Source organism: Gracilinanus agilis, chromosome 2 (assembly GCF_016433145.1).
Source record: "Gracilinanus agilis isolate LMUSP501 chromosome 2, AgileGrace, whole genome shotgun sequence".
NCBI lineage: Eukaryota > Metazoa > Chordata > Mammalia > Didelphimorphia > Didelphidae > Gracilinanus > Gracilinanus agilis.
Window position 1 is genome coordinate 564042671 of NC_058131.1, and position 19417 is coordinate 564062087.

At 37.5% G+C, this 19417-nt stretch overlaps 1 protein-coding gene across 1 annotated transcript in view; it reads right to left on the minus strand.

The window, feature by feature from the left end:
- The window catches only part of THSD4 (thrombospondin type 1 domain containing 4), a 378692-nt gene that overhangs the window by 70839 nt on the left and 288436 nt on the right, over positions 1 to 19417 (minus strand). Inside the window, exons 3-6 of the mRNA XM_044665311.1 lie at positions 16398 to 16573; positions 13347 to 13443; positions 11784 to 12053; positions 697 to 826 (exon numbers count right to left, since the gene is read on the minus strand). Coding sequence (XP_044521246.1) covers positions 697 to 826; positions 11784 to 12053; positions 13347 to 13443; positions 16398 to 16573 — 673 coding nt within the window. The remainder of the gene's footprint in view (positions 1 to 696; positions 827 to 11783; positions 12054 to 13346; positions 13444 to 16397; positions 16574 to 19417) is intronic.

The window sequence follows — 19417 nt, forward strand, 5'->3', positions numbered from 1 at the left end:
CTCCCTCCCTTCCTTCCTTCCTTCCTTCCTTCCTTCCTTCCTTCCTTCCTTCCTTCCTTCCTTCCTTCCTTCCTTCCTTCCTTCCTTCCTTCCTTTCCTAGATTTGTGACTTTATTGGCAAGAGAATCTCTCAGGTAAGGAAACTCCTTCCAATACAGGACAGCACCTTCTCAGTACCTTGTGGTCTCCAAGTTGCTTAGTGCATAAAGGAATTAGTTAAGTGACTTGCTCAAGGTCACATTCAGAAGCAGGACTTAAGGATAGATCTTCCTTGATTTGAAACTAATTCCTTATCCATTACTCCACAATGCCTTTCTTTTTTAAAGTCGTTAAATATCCTGGAGATATCAGGTCACATAGTACATATAGTGAATTTGGTATCAAGAAGGCCTTTTTTCAAATTCTAATTTTGACATAGGAATCATGTATTTATGGGAAAGTCTCATAAACATCTTGAGCTTTAAGCAACTTTCCAAGGCTTTAAGTTATAGATCTGTCGTAGTACATATCAGAAGAGGAAGTTACCATTTTGGGAAGTCTGGCACTAATGAAATTATAGGTCCTTGACAAATTGATGTATAGTACTATTTTAGATTAGGAATTAACAAAATTACATGAGTTAAAGTATAAGCAAAATTTTATAAGCAAAAGTCAATATAAACAGGTAAAAAGAGAAGAACCATTTGGATGCCTTACAAGGCTGGGCAAGGGAAAATATTGCAGGCTTCTTCCTCAGGAGTAGGTTTGGTGCTGGGGTCACAATAGCTTTCTGGAACCTCTTCATGAGTATTTCTACTCACACAGTGAAAGATGGGATATTGTGATCCTGAAATGACAAGATTTGCTCATTAGAAACACACACACACACACACACACACACACACACACACACACACACACACACAGAGTTGAACAATGGTGGTAGATCCAGAAAAAAAAAAGTCTCTTAAGCCAAAGTCTCTGTTCCCTAGAGACACAAAATATAAATGTTTCCTTGAGAGCAAATAAAGGCCAGGATATGATGAGGTGAGAAGAACTCTCCTAAAGATGTATAGGTGAGTGGCAAAAATACATAAAGAAATATATACCAAATATTTACTATATGAATAGTCTATTATAATGGGAGGCAGTTGTGAGGAATAGAGACAAAGTATAACTTTGTCCCCAACATCAAGGAGATTGCTCTTAAGATAAGAATGTTGGATTTAACAAGTTTGAATCCTGCCTTCAACATTTATTAGCTGTGTAACCCTGGTCAAGTTACCTAACCCTGCTCAGACTCAGCTTTTTCTTCTGTAAAATAGGGCTAATAATATTTACCACACAAGACAATTATAAAAATAAAATGAAATAATGTTTACCTAAGGCATTTTATATACTATAAATCATTAAAAATATTAGCAGTTATTATTAATCATTATCTCCATTTAACAGATAAAGTTCCTTTCCAAGGCAGTCCATTCCACTTTAATAACATCCTAATTAACAGGAAAATTTCCTTGAAATATCACCTAACTTTGTTTCTACAAAACTTCTACCTATTTGAATCTCTGGTAGCAAACAAAGCAAGCAAGTTTAATCTCTCTATTATATAAGAATCCTTCAAATATTTTATGAAGCTGTGGTGTCCCACCTGAATCTTCTCTTCTCCAGATTAAATATCCCTAGGTTTTTTTCCATTGAATCTCACATGGCACTATCTTGAGGTTCTTCACATGTTCTGCTTGATATAATTTACTGGCCATTCATTAACTATCATAATATTACCTTTACATGCTTCTTAATCTGCCCACTCCTTTTCTAGCACAATTTTCGTTCATCTTTCCACTCGTTGAAATTTTGTCCACATTTAAAGACAAGCTAAAGACTCTAACTTGTTGATTAAACATAAAGAAGGTATTTTTTGTTTGTTTTTATTATTTTTTGGGGGGAGGAATTTTTTAAATTCAAGGAGATCCCAGTAATGTTTAGAAATATTAAACAGATGATGTTCCAATTCCCCAATTTTCATAGATCACCTAAAGACAAAGAGAAGTGGGAAAGTGACAGAAAAGTTGGGTTTTCTCTCCTTGAAAGAGAATCATTGCCCTCTTATGGAGAGAGATGATTTGAGAAAAAGTTAAGTTTAGGAAAATTTGAACAGAAAGAAGCTCTTCTCTTTAAAACTCTGGAAAGACTTTTGAAGGAATAGGATGAAATTAGGAATATGTTATCACGAAAAGATGCATCTAAGGCATCATATTTAGTTTTATTTCTTTAAAAGCCTATCAAATTTAAAGTTGAGAAAATATTCCAGTTATGTTTGTTTAATAAAGAGAAATATTTTGATAAAAATTTGAGTTTGTGCTTTGTAGATTCCTGATCTCATTAATCATTTATCAAAAAGTAAGCCTACTATAAGGGTCTTCTATATACCGGGCATTGTGTAGGTATTAAAGAGACAAAAATAATCTCCCTATTTTTGCATTCAAGATATTTATGTTTTTTGGGGGGGTGGAGAAGAGTAACATGTACATATATAAATAGATACAAAATACATACAAAATAAATATGGAATAATTTCAAGATGGGAGGCATTAGCCATGGGGGGCGGGGAGGAATAAGGAAGAATTTCCTATAGGAGATGGCATTTGAGTTGAGCCTTGAAGAAAAATATGATTCTATGAGGCAGAGGTGAGTAAGGGAGTACATTTTCTACCTTTATAATTTTTAGAGGAGTTTAGAGAGAATGGGAGTCATTGTAGCTGAACAAAAGCAACAATAATTATAATTAATAACAGTAGTAATTATTATAGTCAGTATTTATGTTATTGTTGTCCAGTAGTTAAGACACAAATCTGATTCTATGTGACCCAATGGACTTTGTGCCAATTCGTGGAATCTTCTTGGCTAAGATATCCTGGAATGATTGCCATTTCTTTTTCCAATGCATTCCCATTTTACAGATAAGGAAATGAGGCTAGAAATTAAATGACTTGTCCAGGGTCACACAGCTAGTGCCTGGGGCTTGATTTTAATTCAAGTCTTCCTGACTACAACCCTCCACTGTGGGACATAGCTAAATTTAATGTTTTGCAAATATCTTCACAATAACTCTGGGAAGTAGAGGCTATTCTTATCCCTCTTTTACAGATGAGGAAGCTGGAGCTGAGAAAGGGCAAGTGGCTTACCCAGGATCACAGAGCTATCAAATTTTTTACAATTGATTTCAATTCAAACCTTCTTGACTCCTGGCTCAGTATTCTATCCATTTCATCACCTCACTGGCAGGAGAATGAAATATCCAGATCTGTACTTTAGGTAAATCATTTCACAACTATATAGAGGATAAATTGGCAAGGGGAGCTTTAGGCCATGGAGACCACCCAGGAGACTCTTAAAACAATTCAGGTGAGAGATGATGAAGGCTGGACCAAGGTGGTAGCTAGGTGAGATGAGAAAAGAAAATAGGTGATTGAAAGATGTTATGGATGTAGGTTTAGTAGGACTGATTATGGGATTTGGGGCCTGCTAGAGAGGGAAAAATGACTAAGATTCTGAATCTAAGTGATAAGAAGAATGATGACAGAAAAAAGGAATTTTGAACATGTTGAATTTGAGATGCCTATGGGCTCTTTAGTTCAAAAAGTAGGTAGTTTGTAATGTGGATTTGGAGCTTAGGAGAATTGTTGGGAATTGACATAGATCTGGGAATCATGTACACAGAGAGGATAACTAACTAATCACATGGCAGTTGATGGTATCAACATTTAGAATCATATACTTATAGTTCCCTTCCTTCCTTCCTTCCTTCCTTCCTTCCTTCCTTCCTTCCTTCTGTCCTTCCTCCCCTCCCTCTCTCTTTTCTTTGTTTCTCTCTCTCTCTCTCTCTCTCTCTCTCTCTCTCTCTCTCTCTCTCTCTCTGAATCAATACTAAGCAGTGGTTTCAAGGCAAAAAGATAGTAAGGGCTAGACAATTAAGTGACTTACCCAGAGTTCCACGGCTAGAAAGTATCTGAAGAGTCAGATTTGAACCTAGGACCTCTCATATCTAAGCTTGGCTTTCAATCCACTGAGTCACCTAGCTGATCCCTCTACTACAGTCTAATACCACTTTCATATTGAAGATCTCAAAGGGAAAGCTTTGAAATGAAAGATTATATCTCCCAAAGTACTGAAGCTGTAATGCAGTAGTCACAAGAAGAAACAGACTGGTGATAGCTGTCCACTACCAAAATGCAGGCTGCTGCCTTACTCCTCTGGGACAGAACTGGGCATTTCATTCATAAACTCCTTCTGATTTTTGTTAGGTAAACCTTTTCTCCAGCCAGATGGCACAGTAGAGAGAGTATGAGGCCTGGAGTCAAATCAGAGAGATTTGAGTTCAAATCTAGCATTAGATATCTACCAGGTATGTGTGAAAATAGATAATGGAGGGCACCAGGGATGTTACAATAAATCTAAATAGTTGTGGGTACACACACTGGGTTGTAGGAGAGACTGGACCAGGATAGGAGACCAGAGTTCACTGGATTAACACAGGAATGGCAGTTGGTCTTAATGTCACCCAGCTCACCCTAGGCCGGGGTTTATGGAATCAACAGGCAAGGTAAAGGTTTATCAGTTTTAATTATGTTCAACTAAAAGGTGGGAAAGGGATTTCTATACTTAAAACCTAATGACAAAACCACAGGGCAAGGGGAGGACTTCTCTACTCTAATCTTAGTGATCTAGCAGGCAGAGCCCAAAGGAGCAGTCATGGAATCACAGAGAGCCTGCATCAAACCTGGTTCCTGCCAGGCTTGATCAGCACAGCTAAGGGCTGAGGGTGGCTTTGGGGTTTCTCACAATAATCCACCGATGATCTCTGGATGTCAAAAGCCAAGGTATCCAAGTAGAGAGGGTGTGCTTGAGATGCTGTCCACCAGATCCCAAACTTCTCTTTCCTTTCCTTGATGCTGCTCTGTTGTTCTTGTCCTCTTTGCTAGATGCCACCACCACACAGGATCCCAGGGAAATCGGGATGCAGGGTGTCCTTTACTCTGAGATCTCCCAGGGCTAAGACTAGTTTGTGCCAACACCTAATGGAGTCTCTCTCAGAGCACAAGCCATTTCTTCCTGCCCCTTCATTCCATCTTGGAATGCTCCAACCTCCCTGCTAGGTACATCCTTAATACTTAATTAATAACTACCTAATCTTCCTCACAACGTATATGACCCTAGGCAAATCTCTATGTGTCTATTTGCCTCAATTTTCTTATCTGGAAAATGGGAATGATAAAAGCAACTACCTCCTGGAGTTGTAAGGATCAAATGACATAATATTTATACAGTGCTTAGCATACTACCTGGCACATATTAAATGCTTTATAAGTGTTATTTTTCATCATTATCATCATCATTTTTATTATTCTGTCCTGTACCTTTTGTTCAGTTGTTCAGTCATGTCCAACTCTTTGTTATCCCATGGACCATAGCTACCCATGGGGTTTTCCTGACAAGAATACTAGAATGATTTGCCATTTTCTTTTCAAATGGATTCATTGGATTCTGTTGTCAAGTAATCAGAAGGTAAGTGACTTTCCCACACACAAGTGACACACAAATAGGAAGTATCTAATGTCATATTTGAAGGTCTTTCTGACTCCAAGCCTAGAGCTCCTAACTTTCGAGCCATAGATGCCTATAACTCCTTCTAATTACAACTACAACTCAAGAGATTACTGTCAAAGCAAATGTTTGAATGCAATGAACATTTCTGACTGTTTCTCTTAACCTGACATATCTCAGATAATTTTCTAGGCCAGAGAACAAAGTTCTTATAGAACTCAACAGCTAGTTGCAAGGTTGTATTGAAACTGAGATGGCCATTTGCGTAAATTGCTCTTGCAATAAAGCTTCGCAATATGAGACAACACTATTATATCAGATAAAATTATGTGCCAATTAAGACCTACCATGGGCTACACAAGAAAAGAGATGTTGGTTGACTATAAAATATATCAAATGAGAAAATCTTGGCAAAATTACATTTTATCCAGCTCTATTCTTTCTTGTTTTCTTGTTTCAAGAACACACCTATATTTCCTCCATTCTTTGCTATCTGCTTCTGGAATTATATTTTCTGATAATAAGAGCTCACATTTATATATTTCTTTATAATCAAAAAAGTGGTTTCCTTACAAACATCCCATGAGCTATAAAATAGCCCAAGTATTTTGCCCTGTCTTACAGAGAACCTACCTTTATTTTTTCAAAGATCCTTATCTTCTGTTTTAAAATTGATGCTAAGTATTGATTCCAAGGCAGAAGAATAATAAGGGCTAGGCAATAGGGGTTAAGTAACTTGCCCAAGGTCACACAGATAGGTAGTATCTGAGGCCAGATTTGAACCCAGGTCCCCCTGTCTCCATTCTTGGCTCTCTGTCTACTGAGTCATCTAACTGCTTCCAGTGGAGTGTATTTTCAAAATGCAAATCAAAACAACTCTGAGGTTCTACTTCATAGCTTGCAGATTAACTAATATGACTGCAAAGGAAAATAATAAATGTTGGAGGGGATATGGCAAAATTGGGACATTAATGCATTGCTGGTGGAGTTATGAATTGATCTAACCATTCTGGATAGCAATTTGGAACTATGCTCAAAGGGCGCTAAAAGACTGTCTGCCCTTTGATCCAGCCATACCACTACTGGGTTTATACCCCAAAGAGATCATAAGGAAAAAGACTTGTACAAAAATATTTATAGCCACACTCTTTGTGGTGGCAAAAAACTGGAAAATGAGGGGCAGTCCATTGATTGGGGTATGGCTGGACAAATTGTAGTATCTGTTGGTGATAGAATACTATTCTGCTAAAAGGAATAATGAACTGGAGGAATTCCATGTGAACTGGAATGACCTCTAGGACTTGGTGCAGAGTGAAAGGAGCAGATCCAGGAGAACATTGTACACAGAGACTGCAACACTGTGGTACAATTGAACATAATGGACTTCTCTACTAGCAGCAATGCAATGATCCAGGACAATTTTGGAATGAGAAAGAATGCTATCCACATCCAGAGAAAGAACTGTGGGAGCAGAAACACAGAAGAATACATGAATACATTGCTTCAATACATGGTTTGATGGGGATATGACTGGGGATGTAGACTCTAAATGACCACTCTCTTGCAAATTGTAATAATACGGAAATAGGTCTGGATCAATGATACATGTAAAGTCCAGTTGAATTACTCATTGGCTACAGGAGGGTATAGGGAGGGAAGGAGGGAAAGAACTTGAATCATGTAAATATTCTTAATTAATAAATTCTAAATAAAAGTAATTAATTAAAATAATACATTTTTTAAAAAGAAGATTGTATTTTCTAATAATTATAATACATCTAGGGAAGATGGAGTTGAAAAGAAGGTAAGGAGAACAAAGAGTTTGAACATAGTACCATGGCTGAGAGATGACTAGTAAGTGGCATGCTGGGCCTGGGAACAGGTAAGAGCAGGTGAAAATAAATCAATCAGGGTCCAGGAGCCCAGGAGTGAAAGTCTGGATTATAGTAGGAGAAGGAGGAAGAGGAGGAAGCAGAAATTCATGCAGGATGGTTTGGAGATATTCAGTAAATATTGCTGTGTTTTTTAAATATAACTCTCTAGACAAAAAAAAAATGCTTTTATTTGTAGTGGGTATTATTACCTGGAAGGTTAGGGCTCTTATTTATAGCACTGTTATCACCTTTACCTTAAACTTTTAATAAGCATTTTCCCACTAAAATTACTACTATAACATGCCCTCAAGCTAGTCCTCTGAAATAAAAGAAAACAATTTTATTGTAGTCTTGAGGACATAAACTATGTACACACAGGCAATAACCAAGACAGAGAATACCTATAAGACTTAGTTTTCTTCAGTTTAAGAGGTAAGTCTTACTTTGTTGTCTTGGTCAAGAATTCTTCATTCTAGCTCATTCCTGGTTCTACAAGGTTTTTTGTCAAGTTCCTTAAAAAGTCAGTATTTTCTTTCCAGTTCCATTATAATTTTGGTTAGTCTTATATCCCCCTTTCTAGTTAGCTAAGTAGGCTTTTCTGGCTTTTAGTTCCAAGCTGATCCTGTCCTTTGATTATCCACAAAGCAGACCTACCAGAATAGCAAAATTTCAGAAATGGAAGGAGCTCTGGAAGCCATCAAGCACAACCTATACCTAGGAAAGGATTTCCTTAATAACAGCTTGCAAATGGGAATCCAGTTATCACTTAGAGGTCTTAAGCAAGCCTTTCTGAGCAGTCATTGCACTTTTGGTGGGCTAAAATAGCATATATTTCCTGATAACCAAGTCTATAATAGCCTTTTTTTTTTTGCAACTTGCAAAATTGAGCTCTAAAGCTAGGCAAAACAAATCTAAATCCTTCCATATACTTGAAAATAGCATGTCCTCTTCTTCAGTGTAAATATCCCTACTTCCTTCAAACAATCTTCTTCTGATGTCAAAATTCTTCTAATACTTTATATTCTTTCTTTAATTTAATCCATTCAGTTAGAATAAGTCCAAATGTTCTTAGTTAAAGGGGAAAGGATGATAACCCAGGACTCAGAAGACCTGGGGTTGAGCCTCAGCTCAGACATTTACTACCTATGTAATTCCAGAAATTGATAGAACTTTTCTGAGTTTTGGCTTCCTTATCAGTAAATGAGGGGAAGAGTTGGATAAGATGGACCCTTCCAATTGTAAAATCCTATGGCCTTGCTAGTCTTGGGCACTTACCACAATAATCACTGTGAGATGAAAAATAGGAATAAGACATTCCTTATACTAAGAAATCTTACAACCTCATTATTGTTGCTCAGTTGTTTTTCTGTCTGTCTGACTTTTCATGACCCCATTTGGGGTTTTCTTGGCAAAGATACAGGAATGCTTTGCCATTGCCTTCTCTAACTCATTTTATAGATGAGAAAACTGAGGCAAACAGGGTTAAATGACTTGCCCAGGGTCACATAGCTAGTAAATGTCTGAGACCAGACTTGAACTTAGGGCTTTCTGACTCCAAACTAGCTCTCTATCCACTGAGCTACCTAGTTGCCTCCTTGTTAGAAACAATTTAATCTGTAGGATGGGCTATGATGGCATTGTTCTCTTAGGTTAATTTTCTCCTGCCTAGGCTTTCTTATAGCTGCAAAATGAATTCTGAAGTCTCCAACTTCTTTAAGAAACTTTGCTGCATTACCAACAAGTCAACAAAATTCCTGTGAATGTATTATTGTTATAAGGACTGGTAGGGAGGGAGAGCACATTGCAACCTGGGAGAAAAGGACACAAGATCAAGAGAAGAGTTGCGACCACGATGAAGGGTAAAAAAGACAAAACCCACGAATGTTTCTAGTTTAATGGCATAGAAGCTAGAGTTTCCAAACTCAACAGTTAGGTACTACAAATGAACTATATGATCTTAGTCAAGTCATTTCTTGTCTCTGACCAGCCATTTTCTGGTCTATAAAACGAAAAAACTGCAGGAAATGATTTTAATGTTACTTTCCAACTATGATATTCTATGAGTCTTTTAAAGCAAGTTAAATATAATCACTATCAAGAAAGTTGTAACTTATCTACAAGGTCATTTAACACAGACACACAGAAGGTGAATTTGTACCAACCACTGGATTAGAGTCTTAGAGATAAGGGATCTCCCAGACCATCTGGTACCACTCACCTCTGCGTGTATAGTAATTCTCTATACAACATCCCTAACCAAGGGGCATCTAACCTTCATTCAAAGATAAACAATGAGGGAAAATGTACTCTTTCTCTCTCTAGGCAGCCCATTTTAATTAGGGGCAGTACTAAATTTTTAGGAAGTTTTGACTTAAATTTCCTCTAAATCAGCAGCTTTGTAATTCTATTGGTGATATTTTCCTAATTCTACCCTTTGAGGACAAGCAGAAGAAGTCAGATATCTTTCATATACTTATGTAATATACTTACATAGACTCATCTATTTAGGGATAGATGTTATATCTCAGAGTAACCCCTCATCTGAGTACTCTCATTTTATAGGGAAGGAAACTGAGGATCAATTTGTAATCCTTTAAATATTTGCATAGTTAGCATATGTCCTCTAATCCTTCTCTTTTCAAGTCTAAACATACCTAGTTTCTTCAGCTAATCCTTGGACATCATGATCTGGAGGTTTAGCACCATTCTGGTCACTTTCATCTAAACATCCTCCAACTTGCCAATGTCCTTTCTGAACAATAAAGGTCAGAACTGAACGCATTACTGCAGAGGATAAGGGGAGAGTGCAACCAGAAGAGGGAGCATTTACCTCTTTTGAACCCTTGTCCTGTCTTTATCTAGAACAAATTTTGTACCAGTCAACCATTTCCATTTAGCTGATTGGTGTATTGAAAAGATGGTGGAACTCAGGAGAGACATGGGTTGGATTTCTACCTCTTAATGAGGCAGCTAGATGGCATAGTGGGTAAAGTGCTGGGCCTGGAGTGAGGAAGACTCACCTTTTTGAGTTCATATCTGGCCTCACCCCTAGCTGTGTCACCCTGAGCAAGTTACTTAACCCTGCTTGCCTCAGTTTCCTCATCTGTAAAAAGAGATGGAGAAGGAAATGGCAAACCACTCGAGTATCTCTGCCAAGAAAATCCCAAAAGGGGTCATGAAGAGTTGGACACAATTGAAGAACAACAACCTGAAACAGTACCTACATGAGCACCGGCAAGTGAATTAATCACTCTGAATCTCAGTTTCTTCAGAGGTAGCATGTTGGAGGTGAGACTCAAGTAAGATAAAATACACAAAATATTTCAGAAGATGTAAAGGACTATATATGTCACTATTATTATTATTATGAGAAATTCAAGATCTTTCCCCCCACAACTGATGTCTACTCATGCCTCCTCCATATTCACTTGCGAAGTTTTATTTCTAGTAAATTCCATCTCTTCAGTTTCAGATCACCACCATAGCTTGCCAAAACATTTTGAATCCTTACTCCACTATCCACTATGATAACAACCACTTTTAGCTTTGTGTTGTTTCCAGACTTGATAAACATATTTTCTATTCTTTAAACCATGTTACTGATAAAAATGTTGAACAGCATGGGGCCAAAGAAAGGTATTTTAGAGCACTTCCCTAGAGACTTTTATTCCCCACCAAGTTGGCACTGATCTATTAATGGCTTCTCATTATGTCCAAGATATGATATAGTAGAAAGTATATCGAAAATTAGAGAAGAGCTGAATTCAAAATCTGGCTCTGCTACTTTTCCTGTGTGATCTTGGCAAGTCATTTAATATCTTTAGGTTTCCTTTTTCCTCATCTGTCAAATAAACAGATTAGACTAATGATTCCAGATAAAATAAATCTTATGATTCTAATAGAAGATTAGAAAAGAGAAGATTCTAATAGAAGTAGTGGTGCTTCAGTTGGGATGTGTAAACCTGGGCGAGTCACTTTCTTCTATCTGTCTCAGTTTCTTCATTTGTAAAGTGGGGATATTAATGCCACCTACCTCAACAGAGTTATTATGTGGATCAAATGAGACAATATTTGTAAAGCTGTGAGCATAGTTCCTAGCACTTAGTAGGAACTCAAGAAATGATTATACTCCTTCCCTAATGAGGTATAAAGGACTGGAAACACTAGCACTCCTGTGGTCCCACACTGTATTTTGGCACATAAAGATTTGGGCAAAGAATTGAGAGGGGTGTTTAACTCACTACTCTTTAAGTATACTCAAGTATGCTAACCTAATGTTAGATGTTTTTTAGATTCTCACAGGCCACATTCATGTCTCACCTTTCCCACAGGTAGCTGAGCACTCTGTTGTCCCAACCTGCTTCCAATTATGGTCTCTGGTTCTCCGTGGTGATTGTAAAACCGGGACCAGGTTGTCTGGTTGGTGGGGTGAGAATCTTTCGGGCTGTCTCACTGGAAAGCTGTGGACTGTGTCTTCAGTAAATATTTCCATCTCCCCACTGGGAAATTTCTCCTTCTTCTCTTCTTGCTTCTCTTCTTCCTCTGGATTCCTTCCATCTGGCACTGTGAGCTGTCCATTGAAAGGTTCTCCTAGGGGAAGACAAAGACAAGAACAAACCATGGGAATAAAGGGAACTCTCCAAAATTCTGACAGTCTATTTAGGAATGAGATGCACAACCAGCCAGGCCAAGCAGTATCCACAAATAAATTTCAGTTTTAGCGATTATTCCATAAAATAGAATGCTGCCAATGTGGAATAAATAGACATTTAAAGTAGGCAGTAACTTCCAGTTGCTATTACAAACTATTTTCAGGCAGTTGTTTTGTTTATTTTAGCCGTTTTAATCGGGTACTCTTATCCTAGACCTCTTTTAAGCTTACTTATCAACAAATAAAAATATTTTAAAAACAAGTAAATAGGAAATACTTATGAGTTCATCTAATGAAGTAGTCCATAGGACTTCATAATTTAAAAAGGTAAATTAGATCAGCAAAGTCAAGAAGGAGAAAAGGGTACATATAGCTGTCAGGGCTAGGTAGACCCAGGCAAAATTGTGAGGTAGAGGAAGTTTATTTTAGGGTCTTTCTAACAATTACCTTCTGACACATTTCTTCCATACAAGGTTACTGCCCATACCCATTACTCACTCACTTGGGCACACTTGTGTGTTATTCCTTGACTATTCAAGGAAACCACTAGGATGTCTTGCCCAGGCCCTACTCTCCTCATCCTTGGGATTTGTTCCCGACATTAAGCAATTCTGAAGAACTCCCCAGTTTTCCAATGGGAAAACCTAAAGGAGACCCTAGAATCCTTCCCTTTAAGGTAAAATCTTTTTACTTAGAGGACTTTAGTCCCAGCCTTCTAACAAGATATTGAAACAAATGGTAAGAATAACAGGTCAGTATAATTGACAAGATCATAGGAACTAGCACCATGGATAGCTAGTAAGCACTGGGTGTGGTGAGAGGACCCTTGTTTCACTTTTCAAATTACCATCTGCGTTTACAATACTTCGCCCTGACAACTGGCAAAATTTGGTATTTATTTCAGATTCAACTGTTTGTTTTCCTGGGTTAAAATTAGAATTTTCTGAGACTGAGGCAAAATAAATAAGACATTTCAAATTAGTAAAATGTAGAGGCAGATAAAGAATAAACATTTCTTTCTTGCACTAGAAAAAAAAGAAGCTTTTATAATGAAAATTCAGACAAGGAGATCATCCTACAGCAAAGCTATTCGATTTGGAAATATATTAGTATGGATTTTTTCCTTGGTCATTTGAGACTGAGGAAGCAAGAATAAGAAAAGAAGGAGAATTTATAACCAATACACAGACAAATTCCCTGCTGCCAAAAACAACAACAGAAATGGGATTTACCTGGTCTTCTATGAGGTGGTAGCTGTGGGCTAATAGCATTAGTTCCTGAGATAACATACTCATAGTGGACACCTGGGTTGGGCTGCTGGTGTATCATCTAAGAAAACAAAGACAGATGTTATCTTATTCAATACAGCTGCACACTCTTATGAGCATTGTTTACATTTTAGACTCACAGATGTAGTAGATGGAGAGCTGACCCCTCTGACACAAACTGTGTGGCTCTGGGCTAATCAAATCCTAGCACCCCAGAGAACCTTGTAAGACTGGAGAAGGTCCAAATGCATATTGGTAGAGAGATTCCTCCTCTGGGAGATCTGTATGCCAATGAAATCACTGGTCTAGCCCTTATCCATTATAAGAATGATGTGGGTGAAACAATGAGTATTAGTACACTATCAGAATTACAAATTAGAGCAATGAAATGTTTTTTCTTTATATTCTTTAAGTAGAAATAAGGAATTTGATTTCCTGAGAAAAAGAGAAAAAGCATTGCTAAAACTAAGAAGATAGAGCTGAAAGAGGAAATAATGAAAAAGGGACAACATGTGTAGGTTTTTTTCTGGCTTCCTTCCATCACCACTAGGCTTTCCCTGTCAAAAGGGGTCAAAATGATAGGTGTCACTCAGCAGAAAAATCCATTTAACTGGACACTAGGTGGCGAGAAAGATTCATTTGTGAAAAAGAAAACAATAAAGAGTTGGAAGGAACCTTAGCAATTATGTAAACGGATCTTTTCATTTTACAGATAAGGAAACTGAGGCCAAAAGAAGTCAAATGACTTGGCCAAGGGTATGCAGATAGTAAGGAGGAAGACTTGGGACTAGAATCTTGGTGCAACCAGAAATCTGTCAATTTAACTTGAAAGCATGCCAGTCTGGTGTGGAGGGCTAGCTCTAGATTGGAGGAAAATGTAAAGTGGGCAAAGTCCAGTTTCTGTGCTGTCTGGCTTTTGTTTTGGTAGCACTTCGCTCATCTAATTTATTATCAGAATCATAATGAAATCCAGTACTAAAGAGGTTCACGGGTGAGAATGGGGAATGAATTGCCCAAAGTCAACATGTATAAATTTGAAAAGAACCTCAGATGCCTTGTAGTCCCACCCTCTCAATTAACAGATGAGGAAACTGAGGCCCAGAAAGGTTAAATGCCTAGCTCAGAGGCCATAGAATGTGTCAGAGGCAGGATCTGAAAGTGTGTCCACTTATTCCAAAACCAGTGATCTTCCCAGTGTCTCCATGGAATGGAGAAAATGGGTGCAGGAACAAAGAAAAACGGGAGGAAATTAATTAAAACTCAAGTTTGCTTCAGTTGGGTAATTTACTTCCTGTAGACCTTTCAGCAACAATATAACTGTAATCTTCCAGGAATAGGAACCAGGCAAAGATCTGTACCAGGGTAGGGCAACTGGGGCTTCTTCCCATGCCCACCTTTTCCCTGGGGGAAGGGTGTCTCCTTTATATTGTTACCTCATTCCTCCACTAGTCTCATGACATTGCCCTTACATTCTCAGTGGGGCTGTCTCTACATCCTCATTCTGTCCTTACCTACTACCTCTTCTCACCATACCTGTGTGTATCTCAGATGAACTTCTTCCAAGCCAAGATCCATAGTCCTCCTTCCCCAAGTGGTAGCTTACTGAGCTATAGTCTCAAGGTCTCTCTTTTCTCCCTGAAGTCTCATTTCTTTATGAGATGTTGAGTCTCTCCTCGAGGTCTCCTTTCCCATTGTCCCTACTTTCCATCTAGGTTTTTGCCATAATCATTAGTTACAGCTTGGATTAGGAACCTTCCATTCCACACAGTCTAAGCTATTCTCTTTAATAAAAGAGGGACGTCAGACCCAGGAAAGAGTGACTTGCCCCGTGTCCAAAAAAGGAAGTGAACAGTTAGAGATGCTATTTGAATTTAAGCCCTCTGACTCCATATGCTGGACTTTATTCACATTGCTGTGTGCCATGACCTCCACCACAGACCATTCACTTTTCTTTTGCTTGGAACATATTTTGCCAATGTGACCCTTTTAATATTTATAGAATTATTGACATTTATTCTACCAGACCACCCAGCATGAATCTTGAACTATATGGGTTTTGATATTTTTTATTTCTGGAGCATTGAGAAACCTACTCAGATTCAAATGATTATTCTTGCTTGTTAGTCTACAAGAGAGTCCTGAAAGTTAAATGTGAGAGGACTTTCTTTATCATAAAGACAGTTTTTAGTCAATGGACTAATTAACAAGGTACTTATGTGTGTTAGTGATAATAGTGGTGACGATGATCCTAATTACATATGTTAAACTTGTATATACTGATCATTGCATAAAGTATAGAGTCCATGAAGTGTATGACAGTGAAGTATTCTTTGTTTAGGCACTAAAAAAAAGCATCATGATTGTTTTTTAACTTTTACAATCCCTTAGGAAACAGATGCTGCTGGTTTTCTTGCTTTAATTAAAAAAATATAAGGCATATGGACTTTTTCCCCCTCCTGAGAAAGTCAGTGTTGCACCTTCATGTAAAGAAAATTAAAGCGACATCTCTTGTGAAACAGGGAGCTCCTAATAAACCTCTCCTGTAACAAGAAATTTTATTGGTTCATCTGGTGTGCACTGGGGCTTTGATTTCTGCTCTCACTTTAATATGGTATCAAGAAGGCTCAAACCTATAAGGAAGGCTTGCCTTGCCCAGGACATTTGCTTTGGTCTGCCATAAAACTAGAACATGCCAAATTAGCATGAGAAGGAAAGGACTTGGAGGAAATCCAGGCCTCATGAAATAAAGACTAGGTTTTACCTCTGATTTGGTTCAACAAGTAAAATTGGTTTTACTAGGTCCATAAACTTGGACGGTAACAAGCATCTGGTACAATTTAGATTTCTTATGAGCTTGGCAAATTCAGAGAGAGATGGTCAAAATAATATGGGCAGTTAATGGGCACCTTGAAGGGGCTATGGTTAAAACATGAAGTCAGATGGTAGCATTTGTCATTATCATCCTGGGAACAAAGAATGTGATAAGAAGAAAAAATACAACTGGTACAAACTCACATAGACATCTAGGATTTCATTAGTGGGACCTTCAGCTAAAAACGACTCTCCTGCAGTGCTAGAGATTTCGTTTGGTCTCTTGTAGGTGAACATTGTCCCTCCACCTTCATATTTACCAGGCCGGTCAATTGCCCAGTTTCCATTGATGATGGAACGGCCTGATCGACTCCTCAAAGCTGTTAAAGAGATAGAGAGCACACATGTAAGTCCAGAGATCCAGTAAGAAACTGCCAGTATTCTCTCTGCCATCCAATGACCACTGAAGGCTTTCTGAAGAAAAGAGCATAAAAAAGAGATGGACAGGATAAAAGGGATAAAGGAGAAGAGAAATAAAAGAGGATACTTAATTTGAATTTCTCATAGGTTTTCAACTTCATACCTTTAACGGAGTGTTTTTCACATAGTAGGTCCTTAATAATAATAATTATAATAATAATAATAATAACAACAACAACAATAAACCTGTCACAATTTGCGGAACTGAACCCGTCTCAACAGAAATCTCCTTTATCTCATCCCAGAAATTCATCACCTTGCCCCTAGTCTCTCTCTGAAGATCTCCAATAAATGAGGAAAACATCACCTCCTAAGGAAGCACATTTCATTGTTTATTTATTTTTAGATAGTACATTTTGTTAGGAAGGTTTTACATCAAGAAATAATGTATTTCTTTGAAACTACATAAACACACACATCCATAAGAGTCAAAGCAAGTTTATAGTTCAGGTTCTGTCTGGCATCCCAGATTTGGATGAAGTCAAATTTGTTTAAATTTTTCAAATATGATGTAACAGATTTGGACTAGAAATAAGAGAACATCAAAGAAAGGAGATTGGCTTCCCTATGAAGACTATATATGACCCCAGCTCCCTGAGAGACTTTCACAGTGGAAAGAAAATGGCAATATTCTATTCCTTCTTCTTTGCCACATTATAACCAATTAAATATGGCTAATTCATGTTATATATTTTAATTAGAACATTTTTATTAAAAATACCTCTAAGTACTTATTAATTTTTAAAATTAAGAAGGCCATGTGTTTTTAAAGTCTGAATAATTTCCTGGGCAATTTATCACATCTATAGACTAGGCATAGAGAGAGGATTCACATGAGATTGGCTTGAAATAGACCCTAGACAAGAAATTTAAAATAATGCTCAAAGTCAGATTGCATGTGATTCCAAATGACTAAAAGACTATGTTCTTTATTCTCTGTGTCCAACCATTCTTTTATTTAGATGTGTAGAAACCTTGGAACAAATATCAATTCAAAAAAACTGCTTTAGATGTTGTACACTATGAGATGTGAGTACTTTTTTGACTTTAGAAAATATTGTAATCTTTTATTTTTATGTCACTTTCATTTACAAGGATATATCTTCCTCTCTCCCCTCCTAAGAAAATCATGTCTCATAATAAGGAAGAAAAACAAAAAAAAAAGAATAAAAGAAAAAATGAAGCAAAATTAAATGGTACCACAACCAAGTTTAATAGCATCCTTTATCCACACCTCAAAACTTCCATAAAGAAGAACCACATCATGCCTAGACTATAGCCCATGGGGGGGGCAAGCCAAGACAACACCTTAGTAGCAACAAAAACTGAAACCACTCTGATAATTCTTCCAAACCAATTTTAAAAAGCACCTCAAAATGGAAGGAGTAAAAAAACAATAGCAAGACAAAGTGAGGGGGGTCCTCCTGCTGAATACAACTCAAAAGGTAGGTAGAAAGTCAGTTTTCACAGGATAAGGGGGGAACCAAAGCAAAACTGCATGCAAAAAAGTGCTGGACAATCAGCCCCCTACCTACTGTGCCAGATTATAAGCCTTGGCATAGGCCAACTTCAGGATTCTGAGACCCTGACTATACCAACAACAGAGCACTCTATACCTCCCCAACCCACCCCTTTGAAGTCTGAGGCCCTGGCACCAGCCCACAGTGAGGCCCAATAGTCCATAGTGGTTGGTCCTTTCAAGCCTGCACTTCAGTGAAGACCTAGCCCTAGGAGATAGCTCACAGTGCTGAACCTTGCAAGCCATCAGCAGAGGAGAAAGAATCAGGTTTCAGAATTCCCAGTTCACAGCCAAAAAAAGTCTAAGAAAATGAGCAAGCAACAAAAGAAGAATCTGACCCTAGAAAATTTCTATGGAGACAAAGAGTGAAGCACAGACTCAATAGGGGACCATGAGATCCAAACAACCATGTGCAAACCTTCAAAGAGAAATGGAAATTGGTCTCAAGCACTAGAAGAACTCAAAAAGGAATTTTAAAAAATCAAATAAGATAGGTTGAAGAAAAAAGGAAAAAAAGAAATGAAAGTAATACAAAAATAAAATAACAGCTTAAAAAACAAAATTTACCAATTGGAAAAAGAGATCCCAAAGAATTCAATGAAGAAAAGAGTTCCATGAAAATAGAATGGACCAAATAGAAAAGGAGGATCAAAATGTCATGGAAGAATTTCATTCTTTAAAAATTAGAATTGGGCAAATAGAAGCAAATGATTTCATAAGACATCAAGAAATAAAAATGAAAAAATGAAAAAATAGAAGAAAATATGAAATATCTCATTGAAAAAACAAGTAAGCTAGAAAAATAGATCCAGGAGAGACAATTGAAGAATCATTGGACTACCTGAAAGTCATGACCAAAAAGTAAAAAGTCTAGACATCATATTAAAAGAAATCATCAAAGAAAACTGCCATGATAGACTTGAACAAGAGGGTAAAATAGAAATTGAAAGAATCCACAGATCATCTCCTGCATTAAATCCCCAAATGACAACTCCCAGGAATGCTATAGCCCCTGGAACAACTCCTGATCAATAGTGATAGTGCCAGCATTTTGCCAAGTAGGCAAGAGGAATCCTCATTTTCTTGAAAAAAGATCTTTGAGATCAGGCACAAAACATTTTAAAAAATCATATTAATCATACATGAGGTTCAAAAATACATTGAAATACATTTAAATTGAGATTTATTTAAAAATGGCTATAAATTATATTCAGGCACATGGGGT